The sequence below is a fragment of the Rana temporaria genome, chromosome 3 (genome assembly GCF_905171775.1).
Source record: "Rana temporaria chromosome 3, aRanTem1.1, whole genome shotgun sequence".
NCBI classification, from domain to species: domain Eukaryota; kingdom Metazoa; phylum Chordata; class Amphibia; order Anura; family Ranidae; genus Rana; species Rana temporaria.
In genome coordinates this window covers 460,537,619-460,554,467 of record NC_053491.1, presented here as the reverse complement: position 1 = coordinate 460,554,467, position 16,849 = coordinate 460,537,619, and the positions used below count along the sequence as shown (strand labels likewise).

Genomic DNA, 16,849 nt, shown 5'->3' with positions numbered 1-16,849 from the left:
GAGGAATGAAGGTAGGATGACACAGAGAGAAGAGATATATAGAGAGGTAGAGAGATTTGACAGATACATAGAAGGATCACACAGGGAGAGACAGACAAGAGAACAGAGAGGAGTAGAGGGGAGTAGAGGGGAGTAGAGAGGAGTAGATAGGAGTAGAGAGGAGTAGGGAGGAGTAGAGGGGAGTAGAGAGAATTAGAGAGGAGTAGAGGGGAGTAGAGGGGAGTAGAGAGGAGTAGAGGGGAGTAGAGGGGAGTAGAGAGGAGTAGAGAGAATTAGAGAGGAGTAGAGAGGGGTAGAGAGGAGTAGAGGGGAGTAGAGAGGAGTAGAGGGGAGTAGAGGGGAGTAGAGAGGAGTAGAGAGAATTAGAGAGGAGTAGAGAGGGGTAGAGAGGAGTAGAGGGGAGTAGAGAGGGGTAGAGAGGAGTTGAGGGGAGTAGAGAGGAGTAGAGAGGAATAGAGGGGAGTAGAGAGAATTAGAGAGGAGTAGAGGGGAGTAGAGAGGGGTAGAGAGGAGTAGGGGGGAGTAGAGAGGGGTAGAGAGGAGTTGAGGGGAGTAGAGAGGAGTAGAGAGAAGTAGAGGGGAGTGGAGAGGAGTAGAGAGGAGTAGAGGGGAGTAGAGGGGAGTAGAGAGGAGTAGAGAGGAGTAGAGGGGAGTAGAGAGGAGTAGAGGGGAGTAGAGAGGAGTAGAGGGGAGTAGAGAGAATTAGAGAGGAGAAGAGAGAAGTAGAGGGGAGTAGAGAGGAGTAGAGAGAATTAGAGAGGAGAAGAGAGAAGTAGAGGGGAGTAGAGGGGAGTAGAGGGGAGTAGAGAGGAGTAGAGGGGAGTAGAGAGGAGTAGAGGGGAGTAGAGGGGAGTAGAGAGAATTAGAGAGGAGAAGAGAGAAGTAGAGGGGAGTAGAGAGGAGTAGAGAGAATTAGAGAGGAGAAGAGAGAAGTAGAGGGGAGTAGAGGGGAGTAGAGGGGAGTAGAGAGGAGTAGAGAGGAGTAGAGGGGAGTAGAGAGGAGTAGAGGGGAGTAGAGGGGAGTAGAGGGGAGTAGAGAGGAGTAGAGGGGAGTAGAGGGGAGTAGAGAGTAGAGGGGAGTAGAGGGGGAGGAACACTCAGATAGAAGGAAGTTACAGATCGATGGATCCCATAGATATACATATTAAAGTAGAAATATAATGCAGATGAAAGACGGCTGAATAGATAAAAGCTAGATAGAAGTAATGATTGAATGATCGATGTATCGATCAGTATATACAGCTGGATAATCATAGATGGAACATAAATATAAGACGGATAATAGATAGGATGTGAAGTGATGGGATCGGTGAGTATATATATATATACACATATAATGACACGTATCTCGCACTCGCACGCGTTACGTACATTGCAGCGATGGAGCGATGATGGGAACTGAAGCAGAGATGGAAATGTCATTGAGCGGGGGAGGGGGGACTGTATCCTCCTATGAGATAATGGGAGGGCCTGTCCCTTTAAGAAGATGTCCTCTCCCCCATGATGCTGCATAATATCCGGGCTCTGCTGTCTGCTGCCATGATTACAGGAGAGTGTGCCGCCTCCTCTCCTTTTATCTTTCTCTCTTTCTTTCTTTCTTTCTTTCTTTATTACGGGAAGGATTAGGCGCAATGAGCGCGTCGGAAGCTGACTATCACCGGTGAGAAGGTGATTGGTGGCGGCGTTGAGCAGACATAAGCCCCGTCTGTCCCTACACGCCCTCCGACATAACGCAGTGTACCCCCCCCCATCACCCAGCCTGCCCCGCGCCACCGCCAGCCATCTTGTGCAAATGTGGAATAAAATGACAGAGGGGGGAATCCTTGTGCAGAATTCGGGGGGGGGGGGGGGGAGGGGGCAGTAGTGTTTTATTTCTGACATGTCTTCTTCCCGCACACATTTAATTGGTCTCTGATGGAGGGAGTCACAAAATTGTAAAAAAAAAAATGGCCGAAATTTCTTTTTTTTATCTCATTCTCATTTTATAATTATTATTATTACGACTGATATTACTAAAATCATAAATAATAATAACATTAAGAATAATAATGATAAATAATAATAATAAAATTAACAAAACAATCAAATCCGCAATCAAATGAATATCCATAACTTCCCAACCTGATTGTACAGCCTCGTGATTGGCCAGGGAAGAAAATCATCGATCATTTTGCTTTGATCGGCAGCACTAAGGTACTTATTTGATGAATATGATCATAATGGGGCGCAATGACACCAACGATGGGGCACAATTCCTCCCAAAATCACCAATGATGGGGCACTATTCCTCCAAATGACACCAATGATGGGGCACTATTCATCCCAATAACACCAACGATAGGGCACAGTTCTTCCCAATGACACCAGCAATGGGGCCCAATGATGCCAACGATGGGGCAACAATTCCTCCAAAAGACACCAACAAAGGGGCACAATTCCTCCCAATGACACCAACAATGGGGCACAATTCCTCCCAATGACACCAACAATGGGGCACAATTCCTCCCAATGACACCAACGATGGGGCACAATTTTTCCAAATCACACCAATGATGGGGCACAATTCCTTCCAATGACATCAACAATGGGGCACAATTCCTCCCAATGACGCCAATGATGGGGCACAATTTTTCCAAATGACACCAATGATGGGGCACCATTCCTCCCAATGACACCAACAAAGAGGCACAATTTTTCCCAATGACACCAATGATGGGGCATGATTCCTCCCATTGAGAGCAACGATGGGGCACAATTCCTTCAAATGACACCAACAAAGGGGCACAATCCTTCCAATGTCACCAATGATGGGGCACAATTTGTCTCCATGACACCAATGATGGGGCACAATTCCTCCCAATGACACCAACAAAGGGACACAATGCCTCCCAATGACACCAATGATGGGGCACAATTTTTCCAAATGACACCAATGATGGGGCACTATTCCTCCCAATGACACCAACAAAGGGGCACAATTTTTCCCAATTACACCAATAAAGGGGAACAATTCCTCCCAATAACACCAACAAAGCGGCACAATTCCTTCCAATAACACCAACGATGGGGCACAATTTTTCCAAATGACACCAATGATGGGGCACAATTTTTCCAAATGACACCAATGATGGGGCACTATTCCTCCCAATGACACCAACAAAGGGGAACAATTCCTCCCAATAACACCAACAAAGCGGCACAATTCCTTCCAATAACACCAACGATGGGGCACAATTTTTGCCAATGACACCAATGATGGGGCACAATTCCTCCAAATGACACCAATGATGGGGCACAATTCCTCCAAATGACACCAAAGATGGGGCATTGTTTACTCCCACTGCTGCCGAAACACCTTCTATTCCTGATGGCCACAATCTGCCCCCCTAAATTCTGAAGGACAATAAACTGACCTTTTGTTTAGAAAGTTTGGAGGAGACCCCTGGCATAGAGGATGGTAGAGCAACAGGAGATTGTACAATCACATTGTATGGTGTATGGTCAGCCTAAAGTGGAACTTCAAATAAAATAAAGTTTTAAATATATTTTTTTTGTACCGACCCGTTTGCAATCTCGTTCACAGCTCAGCGTACAATTTCTGCCTCCCCCCAACTGGTGACCCTTAGGCCTCATTCACATCTAGACGTCAACGTGTGCTTTTTCGTGCATTTTGGCATGCATATGGCAGACCATTCTTTTTAATAGGCTGCCCTACATGTGGCGAATGCCCCAAAGCAGCTCATATAGTGGTGGGTGTCGCGGTTATGTGCATTTTGTGCGCGTTTCTGCGCTACATGCATTCGGCGACCCATTCATTTCAATAAAGCAAGCTTTTGCACGGCAAAAGTAGCTCTTGTAGCTGTTTGAGTTGTGAATAAATGGCACCGCAAGACCGCACGTTTTTGTAAATGTAAGCAAAATGCGCCATTTTGCGCACGTTCACGAAACACTCAGGCGGGAATGCGGCCTAACCCTTGGTTCACATCTGTGCGTGGTACATGTAGGGTGAGTGAGGGAATAACTTGTATAGCGATACAAATGCAAACTGATTCGCCTCAAGGTAGACTGTTCATTTCAAGGGCTGCAAAGAAACTCCCGCACTTTTTCGGGTGTCGTGTTTTGTGTGGTTTTTTTACCTCACGTTTGTCATGCATTTTGCTGTGTGCAAAAATGCACATCTGCTGGCTGCGTTCACCGAACGAGCAGATGTGAATGAAGCCTTAGGCCTAGAGTTGCCACCTCATCCCTTTAAAAAGGAACACATATGAATTACACAGGTTCTGAGGTTAATTTAATGCAGGTAAGGCACCAAATGAGTCTAATTACCACCTTAATTAGCCACAGAACCTGTGTAATTAATATGTGTTCCTTTTTAAAGGGATGAGGTGGCAACCCTACTTAGGCCCCTTTCACACTGAGGCATATTTCAGGCGTTTTAGCGCTAAAAATAGCGCATAAATAACGCCTGAAATACTCCTGCCCCAGCATTCTCAATGTGAAAGCTCGAGGGCTTTCACACTGAGGCGATGCACTGGCGGGAGAAAAAAAAATCTCCTGCAAGCAGCATCTTTGGAGCGGTGAGAGGAGCGGTGTGTATACCCCGCTCCTTCACCGCTCCATCCCATTGAAAACAATGGGACACCACGGTAATACCGCCGGCAATGCGTCTCTGCAGAGGCGCATTGCCGGCGGTATTAACCCTTTTCCGGCCGCTAGCGGGGGTTATTACTGCACCGCTAGCGGCCGAATACCACCGCAATTCCGACGGTATAGCGGCGCCATACCGCCACCGCACATCCTGCCTCAGTGTGAAAGGGGCCTTAAGCTGTAGAGACAGTGGACAGGGGTGTGCATAGTATCCAAACAATTTCTCCCCTCCACCCCCGTGTTTTGAGGCATTACTGCTTGCCGGATGCAACTGAAAGGGCCCATGACGTAATGAATGCTTTTGCGGGATGGCAATGCAGGTTTTTGGGGGTTAAAACAGGAAGTGAGAAGATAACATAACACCTTCTTACCGCCGGCCAAGTGCCCATCTACTGAGGTCAACGCCAGTGTTACAGTTCATGCCAAAACACAGTGCTGGAAAGACGCAATCCGTCCATGTTTCCTGCACCGCATTCAAAAACGCACTGCTTTTGTCATCTGCTGTGTGCGCCAATGCATTGTTAGTGGTACCCCAAACGCAGATCGCAAACGTAGTGTGTTTTGCGGGCACCAGATTGCATGTTACTGAAGTACCTTGCAATTTGATGTGGCACGTTTTTCAAAAGTAGTGCGAGCACCACCATTTTTTGCCCTCCAATGTGATTTGCAGGCCATTCAAATAAATAGGCTGCTAAACCGCGTGCCTGCGCGTCTCTGGTTTGAACCTGCCATTAAGTCTCAGTGATACCGCGTACACACCATCAAACATTCCAACAAGAAAACCGTGGATTTTTTTCCGACGGAATTGGCTCAAACTTGTGTTGCATACACACGGTCACACAAAATTCAGACCGTCAAAGATTTGGTGACGTACAACACTACGACGAGCCGAGAAAAATGAAGTTCAATGATTCCGAAAATGCGTCGAATCGATTTCGAGCATGCAAAGGATTTTTGCATACAGACGATCGCAATTTCCGACAAGAACTTTTCCTGTCTGAAAATTTGAGAACCAGCTCTCAAATAGGACACATAGGCTTACATAGAGCTGTGTTTACAGGCTGAAGAAAAAAAACGCCAAACGCCTGTAAAAGTGGCATTTCAAAGCCCAGTGTGCATGAGGCCGCATAGGTTTACATAGAGCTGTGTTTACAGGCTGAATAAAACGCCAAACGCATGTGAAAAGCGCAATTTTCGAAGCCCAGTGTGCATTATACCACATAGGCTTACATAGAGCTGTGTTTACAGGCTGAAGGGAAAAAAACGCCAAACGCCTGTAAAAGTGGCATTTCGAAGCCCAGTGTGCATGAGGCCGCATAGGTTTACATAGAGCTGTGTTTACAGGCTGAAGGGAAAAAAAACGCCAAACGCCTGTAAAATCGGCATTTCGAAGCCCAGTGTGCATGAGGCCACATAGGCTTACATAGAGCTGTGTTTACAGGCTGAAGGGAAAAAAACGCCAAACGCCTGTAAAAGCGGCATTTCGAAGCCCAGTGTGCATGAGGTCACATAGGTTTACATAGAGCTGTGTTTACAGGCTGAAAAAAACGCCAAACGCGTGTGAAAAGCGCAATTTTCGAAGCCCAGTGTGCATGAGGCCACATAGGCTTACATAGAGCTGTGTTTACAGGCTGAAAAAAAAAACGCCAAACACCTGTAAAAGCTTTTTTTTTTTGAAGAATAGTGTGCGTGTGGCCTAAAGCTTATGAATGGAGCCTTTTGTTTATCTTGTGTCATTGTGTACACAGCTATAGTACCACAAGGCTTGTGCTAGGTTGCGGCCTTCTTTTAACTGCTGCCTCAGGCAAGAGGATGTATAGGCACAACCTCCCCCGCCCCTCTCCAGTGTGTAACACAATCCTCTCTTCGAGGTCAGCGTGACACGGCCATCTGTGTGTGTTTGTGGCATCCAGCTTGGACTGACTACATGTCCCAGCAGGCCTCACAGACATGCCCAGACTTGCAGAATGTATAGAAGTACATAAAGGATTACCAAAAAAAAAAAATATGGAGCACCTAGTGCATAGTGCTGTAACCCATAGCAACCAGAGAGTGCATTTTGTGTTACTTTGGTTTCTGATTGGTTGTTATGGGCCACTGCTGTTTGCGCTGATCATGTCACTCCATACACTACATTTTGTCAGTAGTATACAGTTTTAGCATGAACATTAACCACTGCCACTCCAGTAAATTGGTGGGCATTCATAAGGGTGGCCACCTGGCTGGTATGATATCATCTTGGTCCATACAAATGAGACTGAATACCAATGTTAATAATATGAATTGGATCATAAGGTCGACGTGGAACAATCTAATGAACGTGAGACCTGAGCTGGCCATGGATCGAATGGCAGCCGATTCAGCAGGAATTTGTTCCGTGGGTGGCCCTGTTGGCATCACCAAAAGTCGTTTATTGCAGGAGCCAGGCAGAAAATTCCTGGCCGAACAACACCTGCATCCAGTCAGACGCAGCCAGTGTTCAAGTATTCTGACAGCCGCGGGTGCCCTGTGGTCAGAATAGCTGGCGCTGAGGATTTGCCAATGCATGCTGGTGGATCGAGTGATTTCTCGTTCAGCTGAATGAGAGAAATCTTAACATGTGTGGCCAACTTAACACAAATCTGATCATTGAGTGCATTGTATGTGTGTGACACAAACCTGTCATAATAATACTGCTGCGCAGCGTTATAACTATGGTTAGGGCAGGCCATGCGGCTGCTGTGGGGCCTGGGGGAAGGAAGGGGCCCCATTATGACACGGTACCCCCTGTGACTTTTCCCATCAAGAACAGCTGACTACAGACAGCAATCACCATTGCAAGTCACAGAGCCCCTTTGCAGGCTGTGTAGTCATTTGTTTAGCTGCCTTAGCAGTGTAGATTGCTTGTGGTCATCCCAGCCAGCCCTGAAATTAACCCTGAATGCCTAACTAAAGCCTTATACACACGATCAGATTTTCCGACGACCGATTTTCATATCGTGTGTACGGGGCCTTCAGTCTTCCTCAGGCTGTACAAAACATGTGTCTCCTCAGAGGCTTATAGTGCTGAAAAAAGACAGTGTTTAAAGACGTTTGTATTTGGGATATAAATTAGTTGTTGCAAGAGCACTAACACATATGTAATAATAGAAAATATTCAGATTCTTTTTTTTGGTCCTATAAAACTTTTTTCTTTCTTTTTACTGACTACTGGGCATCTCTTTCAGCATTTCCTTGTTGTGGTGGTAGGGGTGGGAGCTAATTAGAATAGAATGATTATATGGAAAACACTTATGTAATAACATAAAATAGTAAGATTGTTTTTTTTTTTTGTTCTATAACACTTTTTCTTTTCTTTTTACTGACTACTAGACATCTCTTTCAGCATTTACTTGCTGCAGATTTTTTTTTTTAGTCCTATAAAATTTTTATTGACTACAAGGCATCTCTTTCAGCATTTACTTTTCCTATATTCCTATAAAACTTTTTTGTTTCTTTTTACTGAATACTAGACATCTCTTTCAGCATTTACTTGCTGTGGTGGTAGGGGTGGGAGCTAATTAGAATAAAACTTTTTATTTTATTTTTACTGACTACAAGGCATCTCTTTCAGCATTTACTTGCGGCAGATTTCTCTTTTATTCCTATAAAACCTTTTCTTTTCTTTTTACTGACTACTAGACATCTCTTTCAGCATTTACTTGCTGCAGATTTTTATTTTTTTAGTCCTATAAAACTTTTTTTTTTGCTTTTTACTGAATACTAGGCATCTATTTCAGCATTTACTTGCTGTGATGGTAGGGGTGGGAGATAATTAGAATAGAATGATTTGGAAAACACTTATGTAATAATATAAAATATTAAGATTGTTTTTTTTTTAGTCCTATAACTCTTTTTCTTTTCGTTTTACTGACTACTAGACATCTCTTTCAGCATATACTTCCTGCAGATTTCTTTTTAGTCCTATAAAACGTTTTTTTTTTGCCTTTTACTGACTACAAGGCATCTATTTCAGCATTTTCTTGCTTCAGATTTTTTTTAGTCCTATAAAACTTTTTTTTTGCTTTTTACTGAATACTAGGCATCTCTTTCAGCATTTCCTTGCTGTGGTGGTAGGGGTGGGAGCTAATTAGAATAGAATGATTATATGGAAAGCACTTATGTAATAACATAAAATAGTAAGATTGTTTTTTTTTTTATTCATATGAAACTTTTTATTTTATTTTTACTGACTACTAGACACCTCTTTCAGCATTTACTTGCTGCAGATTTTTTTTTATTCCTATAAAACTTTTTCTTTTCTTTTTACTGACTACTAGACACCTTTTTCAGCATTTACTTGCTGCAGACTTTTTTTTTTTTTAGTCCTATAAAACTTTTTATTTTATTTAATTTTTACTGACTACTAGACATCTTTCAGCATTTACTTGCTGCAGATTTTTTATATTTTTAGTCCTATAAAACTTTTTTTTTGCTTTTTACTGACTACTAGGCATCTATTTCAGCATTTACTTGCTGCAGATTTTTAGTCCTATAAAACCTTTTCTTTTCTTTTTACTGACTACTAGACATCTCTTTCAGCATTTACTTGCTGCAGATTTTTTTTCCTATACAATTTTTATTTTATTTTTACTGACTACAAGGCATCTCTTTCAGCATTTACTTGCGGCAGATTTTTTCTTTTATTCCTATAAAACTTTTTATTTTATTTTTACTGACTACTAGACATCTGACTGACTACTAGACATGTTTCAGCATTTACTTGCTGCAGATTTTTATTTTTGTTAGTCCTATAAAACTTTTTTTTTGCTTTTTACTGAATACTAGGCATCTCTTTCAGCATTTACTTGCTGCAGACTTTTTTTTTTTTTAGTCCTATAAAACTTTTTATTTTATTTTATTTTTACTGACTACTATACATCTTTCAGCATTTACTTGCTGCAGATTTTTTATATTTTAAGTCCTATAAAACTTTTTTTTTGCTTTTTACCGACTACTAGGCATCTATTCCAGCATTTACTTGCTGCAGATTTTTAGTCCTATAAAACCTTTTCTTTTCTTTTTACTGACCTCTAGACACCTCTTTCAGCATGTACTTGCTGCAGATTTTTTTTTTTAGTCCTATAAAACTTTTTATTTTATTTTTACCGACTACTAGACATCTTTCAGCATTTACTTGCTGTGGTGGTAGGGGCGGGAGCTAATTAGAATAGAATAATTATATGGAAAACACTAATAATATAAAATATTAAGATTGTTTTTTTTTTAGTCCTATAACACTTTTTCTTTTCTTTTTACTGACTACTAGACATCTCTTTCATCATTTACTTGCTGCGGTGGTAAGGGTGGGAGCGAATGCCAATAGAATGATTATATGGAAAATTAAGATTAAAAGTTAATTTCTTGCACTGTTGCCCCTCCATTCCCGCTAAAACCTATGTAATCATTTAAAACACAGGTGTCAAACAAGGCCGCGGGCCGAATCCGGCCCTCCAGACCATTTCATTTGGCCCTCGCACCTCCCTTGCAGCTGTGACAACCTCCTTGTTCTTGCCCCCACTTTGTCTCACCGGTCGGCAGCATACAGGAGGACAGATCTCCTCTGCCAGATCCTGCCCTTCTCTGTGCAGCTGTAGAGAGGCTCATGTCTGCCCCCCCCTCCTCCCATCTTAGCAGAAAGGAGGCCAGAACTCCTTTTATTGATCCTGTGCCTCCTACAGATCTAGCCACAGCACCCCCTGGTCTCCGCTCCTCTCCTGGTCTCGCCATTCAGCTGGCTCCAACCCCCCCTCTGGTCCTCCTCCAGACCCTGCACTTTTTGCTTTCCAGCTCCACCCCCCAGCAGCACAAGGTAAGGGGGGTAAACTGTGATGTAAGAGACGGTGGGGGACTATCGACTGCTGATGGTGGGGGGCTCTTAAGATCTGGTGTAAGGTGGTGCTCAACTGGCCCTTTGAGGAAAACCATAATGCCCATGCGGCCCACGATAAAATTGAGTTTGACACCCCTGATTTCAAATATTCTGATGGTTATTATTTTTTAGCCCCTTAACACTTTTTTATTTTCTTTTTACTAATTACTAGACACCTCTTTCAGCATTTCCTTGCTGCGGTGGTAGGGGTGGCAGCTAATAAGAATAGAATGATTCTATGGAAAAATAATGTTACAAGTTCTTTCCTTGTACTATTGCCCGTCCATTCCCTCTAAGGGCTCATGCACACAGGTCGTTTTAAAAACACCAGCGCTACAGCAGTGCTAAAAAAAATTTTTGGGGGGTTTAGCCGCGTTTTTACATTGGCGTTTTTCCGGGTTTAGCCGCGTTTTTACATTGGCGTTTTTCCGGGTTTAGCTGCGTTTTTACTAGGCATGTGCGTTTCGTCTCGTTCCGTAGGTTCGTAAAGATTCGTAATTTCGTAAGACGCAAATTTTCCTATTCGGACCCGTTCGTATTTCGTAAGACGCAAGTTTTCCTATTCGGACCCGTTCGTATTTCGTAAGACGCAAGTTTTCCTATTCGGACCCGTTCGTATTTCGTAAGACGCAAGTTTTCCTATTCGGACCCGTTCGTATTTCGCAAGACGCAAGTTTTCCTATTGGGACCCGTTCGTATTTCGTAAGACGCAAGTTTTCCTATTCGGACCCGTTCGTATTTTGTAAGACGCAAGTTTTCCTATTCGGACCCGTTCGTATTTCGTAAGACGCAAGTTTTCCTATTCGGACCCGTTCGTATTTCGTAAGACGCAAGTTTTCCTATTCGGACCCGTTCGTATTTCGTAAGACGCAAGTTTTCCTATTCGGACCCGTTCGTATTTCGTAAGACGCAAGTTTTCCTATTCGGACCCGTTCGTATTTCGTAAGACGCAAGTTTTCCTATTTGGACCCGTTCGTATTTCGTAAGACGCAAGTTTTCCTATTCAGACCCGTTCGTATTTCGTAAGACGCAAGTTTTCCTATTCTGACCCGTTCGTATTTCGTAAGACGCAAGTTTTCCTATTCGGACCCGTTCGTATTTCGTAAGACGCAAGTTTTCCTATTTGGACCCGTTCGTATTTCGTAAGACGCAAGTTTTCCTATTCAGACCCGTTCGTATTTCGTAAGACGCAAGTTTTCCTATTCTGACCCGTTCGTATTTCGTAAGACGCAAGTTTTCCTATTCGGACCCGTTCGAATTTTCGTAAAACAGTTTTATTTTCGTTTATACTGAATGATTCATAAATCTGTCTAATTTATTTTCGTTGATTCGAAATTCGTAATTTTGTTGGATAATAATTTTCGTTTAATGGATTCGTAATTTTGTACTTTCGTAAATACATTGCGGCGCGGTCATTCGCAATCTCGTACTTTAGTTTAATTTTCAACACGCGGCTAATCCATATCCATACGATAGACTTTCTCTTAGACCCCTTTCACACTAAAGCGTTTTTACAGTGTTTTAGGCTGCTTTCACATTGGGGATAGAGCCGCGGTGACGGTATAGCCGCGGCTATACCGTCGTATTTACCGCGATATTCGGGCGCTAGCGGTGAGGTTTTAACCCCCGCTAGCGGCCGAAAAAGGGTTAATACCGCCCGCGTTGCGGGCGGTATTACCGTGGAACACAGCGCTCCTATACCGCAGTAAAGATGCGGCTAGCAGGACTTTTGGAGCGCTCTTGCTAGCGCAACGCTTCAGTGTGAAAGCCTTCGGGCTTTCACATTGAACACTACAGGGCAGGTTTTTTTCATGCAGTATAGCAGCGCTATTTTTAGCGATGTACCGCATGAAAAACACCTCAATGTGAAAGGGGCCTTAGCGTTAAAAATATCGCTATTAAAACGCTCATAAAACGCTCTCTCCATGCATCTCAATGGACCCTTTCACACTGAGTCTTGCAAGCAGCATCTTTGGAGTAGCTTTTGGGCGCTGAAAAAAAACGCTCCAAAAACGCCCCTCTCCATTGAAATGAATTAAAAGCGCTGTAAAAAAAGGCCTTACCCTTTCACACTGAGGCATTGCACTGGCGGGGCGTTGAGAAAAGTCCTGCAAGCAGCAGCTTTTGGGCGCTGAAAAAAACGCTCCAAAAACGCCCCTCTCCATTGAAATGAATAGAAAGCGCTGCAAAAACGCCCTAAAACGTTAGGGTTTTAGCGGTGCTTTACCAGCACATTGGGATTGCAGATGAGGCTTCGCTCGAATAACGCTTGAATAACGCTCGAAAAACATTTGAAAAACGCTTGAATAACGATCGAAAAACGCCCTAGTGTGAAAGGGGCCTTAAGCCCCGTACACAAAGTCTGATCGTGTGTACGAGGCTTTACACTGTCCAATGTGACTCGCTGATTGGCTAAGATATTAAGTAAGATACATCACTCACTAACTACACTGCCCATTCGAAAGAACGATACAAGTACACAAATTTACGAACAGACAAAGAAACGGATTTACAAAACACACAAATGAAAATACGAATGAAAATAAGAACAGACAAAGGATTTAAAATACGGAATGCAAATAGTTCGTTATAGATGTCATTTTCGTTCTTTTGCTGTGTTTCGTATTTTAGTAAGATTGTCCAATCGTACGTTCGTATTTTCACTTGTTCTTTATTTTGCTTATTCGTAATTCCGTAATTTTCGTATTTTGGTTCTTTCAGCTTTTCGGATGTTCGAATTGATCCGAATGTACGAATACTAACAAATTTGTACGAAAATCCATTCTTTACGAAGAACGCACATGTCTAGTTTTTACATTAGCGTTTTTGGGCCTTTTGCCGCGTTAGCGTTTCTGGGGCGTTTTTTTTTGCTGAAAATACTCTCTATAATATTAAAATGCCTAAAAACGTCAAAAGCGACTTGGCGCGTTTTTTTGCGTTTTTACAGCTCGTTGTTACTGCTCCTGGAAGCACAGGCTGTCGATTTTTTATTTTTTTTGCTGCAACTAAATGCTTATGCCTCCAAACGCCTCTGACAGTTTATGTGTGCATGGACACATAGGCTAACATGGTGGGGCTTTTAGAGGCAGTTAAAAAAAAACATCAAATGCCCCTGACAGCAGCTGTAAAAAACATCCTGTAACACTAATGCCCCATACACACTATTCGATTTTCTGCAGATTTTTGTCTTCAGATTTACCAAAACCATGTAGTGCAAAGGCCTGCCTCATTGCATATGAATTGAAACTCTTAAAGGGGTTGTAAAGGTAAAAAAAACATTTCCCTAAATAGCTTCCTTTACCTCAGTGCAGTCCTCCTTCACTTACCTCATCCTTCCATTTTGCTTTTAAATGTCCTTATTTCTTCTGAGAAATCCTCACTTCCTGTTCTTCTGTCTGTAACTCCACACAGTAATGCAAGGCTTTCTCCCTGGTGTGGAGTGTCGTGCTCGCCCCCTCCCTTGGACTACAGGAGAGTCAGGACGCTCTTTACATTGCAGATAGAGAAAGGAGCTATGTGTTAGTGGCCGTCCTGACTCTCCTGTAGTCCAAGGGAGGGGGCGAGCACGACACTCCACACCAGGGAGAAAGCCTTGCATTACTGTGTGGAGTTACAGACAGAAGAACAGGAAGTGAGGATTTCTCAGAAGAAATAAGGACATTTAAAAGCAAAATGGAAGGATGAGGTAAGTGAAGGAGGACTGCACTAAGGTAAAGGAAGATGTTTAGGGAAATTTTTTTTACCTTTACAACCCCTTTAAGGTTTGACCTCATATTATATGGTTTTGGTAAATCTAAAGACAAAAATCTGCAGAAAATCAAATACTCCGTACACACGACCGGTTTTCCTGTTGGAAAAACTGCGATGAGAGCAAGGAATTCCGACCGTCTGTATGCTCCATCGCAGTTTTTCCAACGGGAAAACTGCTGGAAAAAAAAAAGAGAGCAGGATCTCTTTTTTCCAGTCAGGAAAAAATCCTAGCGGGAAAACTGTTCATCTGTATGGTTTTCCGACGGGAAAAAAAAACACGGAAACAATTTGACGCATGCTCGGAAGCATAGAACTTCATTTTGTCGGCTCGTCGTAGTCTTTTACGTCACGCGTTCTTGGCAGACTAAGGTTTACCGGACTTTTGTGTGACCGTGTGTATGCAAGGCAGGCTTGAGAGGAATTCCGTCGGGAAAACCATCATTTTTTTTTCTGACTGGAAAAACCGGGAAATGTTATGTAATATTGAAAATATTCTGATGGTTATTATGTTTTAGTCCAATAACGCTTATTTTTGCTGACTACTAGACACCTCTTTCAGCATTTACTTGCTGCGGTGGTAAGGGGTGGGAAGATTCCTAATGGAAGGTCCCATAGAAATAGACAGATCGATGAGAAGAGATCGGTTGTATTAAAAATGAATGTTAAAGTTAATTCCGTGCGCTGTGGCCCCTCCACTCCTATTCACAGTATCGGTCGCTAGTAATAAATATACTGACGGCTCTCCTGCCCCTTGTCCTTCATATCGGCATACTTGATGTGAAGATCAATGACAGTACTCTCACAGAGGTCACGGGGCTATGGTGCCCCCATGATCTGTAGTGACGTCCCTGCGAATGTGTGTCACTCTTGTTACGATGAATACAATGGGCAACACTGATCTCTCTCTCTGGAATCAGCAACACAGCCATTTTTTTTGCAGTGTGGATGAAACGCCAACATGGCTGAATGAATGAAGCGTGCGTGTGTACGAGAATAAATATACGGACGGGTGCCACGCGTTTCTGTGTGACACAAGTAACATATAGGTGAATGCACATGCCAAGGGGTTTGCTCCGGCTGGTGGTAAGTGTGACAGGCGAGGTGCTTGTAGCATGTGTGATGCTGATTGCAGTATCTGTGTGTGAGGATGCAGTGTGTGTGTGAGGGATGCAGAGTGTGTGTGTGTGAGGGATGCAGAGTGTGTGTGTGTGTGTGAGGGATGCAGTGTGTGTGTGTGTGTGTGAGGGATGCAGAGTGTGTGTGTGTGTGTGTGTGTGTGAGGGATGCAGAGTGTGTGTGTGTGTGAGGGATGCAGAGTGTGTGTGTGTGTGAGGGATGCAGAGTGTGTGTGTGTGAGGGATGCAGAGAGTGTGTGTGTGTGTGTGTGTGTGTGTGTGAGGGATGCAGAGTGTGTGTGTGTGTGTGTGAGGGATGCAGAGTGTGTGTGTGTGTGAGGGATGCAGAGTGTGTGTGTGTGTGAGGGATGCAGAGTGTGTGTGTGTGACACCAGCTGATTGCTACCCTTCAGCATGCTCCTTCATCTCCCCTCCATGGCTGTATTTACAAGGAACGACACACAATCCTAATCCCTGTAAGTGTGTGACACCAACCTCCATCTGGGGGCAGTGCGAGCCGCGACACTCCACCTAATTACAATCTGCAATGCACAAATCCTGGATTTACCATGTTTTTTTTTTTTTGTTCCCCGTGACCCCCGTCCAATGGCAACGGCGCCCCACCAAGGTGTGATACACAGCCCCCCCCCGGTCCCTTTGGTTGCCATCTTTCTCTGCGTGTGACACGCTAAAGCCTCCACCTGCAATCTGCAAGGTGCAATGCACAATCCCAGCCCTGGGTGTCGTGTATCAGCGTCCCTCTCCCCTCCGTTCCATCGAAACGATGGATTTGCAAGGTGCGGCGGCGCCTTTTGCCTAGGCTCTGACAAATGTAGGTGTCGCTGGGTGTCAGGGTGACACCTGGGCTCCATCTGACTGCAGTGGTACAGATCCTGGCTGCAGCGATGGGCGAAGCATCAGATCTGGGTGCAGTGTGTGTGTGTGTGTATATGTGTGTGTGTATGTGTGTGTGACACTAGCAACCCTCCAGCTGGGTGCAGTGAGTGTGGATTTCCCTGATTGTGGCAGATTTTGAGGACCAGGGTGGGATGCGGAGCAGGGATGGCAGTGTGGGGTGCTGTGGTGCGATGCAAGGGAGGGGAGGGAGGGGATCACTCACATCTTTGCAGGGTGCTGTTCAGTCTCTGGTGCTGCTGCGGCTCCTTCTTCTCCAGCCTCTGACAAAAGATGGCTCACAGTGACGTCACTTACATCCGGGGCCTGGGAGATAGAGGAGGGGGGGGAGGTGGAGGAGGGAGGGAAGGGATGCTGGGGGGGAGGGGTAGGGTTAGATCCATATACTGTATGTGTGTGTGTGTATATATATATATATATATATATATATATATAAAAACATATTTTATTTTTTCCCAAAAAGATAACATTGGGTGCTTTATTATTATTTTTTTTAATTTCTTACCCACAGACACAACAATGCATCTTCACC

The 16,849-nt window shown here is 43.9% G+C and overlaps 1 protein-coding gene across 2 annotated transcripts in view; it reads right to left on the bottom strand.

Annotated features, from left to right (window-relative positions):
- The window catches only part of VAMP2 (vesicle associated membrane protein 2), a 63,049-nt gene extending 46,421 nt beyond the window's left edge, over positions 1-16,628 (bottom strand). The window contains exon 1 of one of the 2 annotated variants that reach the window (XM_040346767.1): positions 16,523-16,628. In XM_040346767.1, coding sequence (XP_040202701.1) covers positions 16,523-16,524 — 2 coding nt within the window. In that variant the 5' untranslated portion in view covers positions 16,525-16,628. Of the gene's footprint in view, positions 1-1,371; positions 1,390-16,522 lie in introns of those variants that run through there. The other variant, XM_040346768.1, reaches the window with a different exon arrangement.
- Positions 16,629-16,849: the final 221 nt, after the last annotated feature.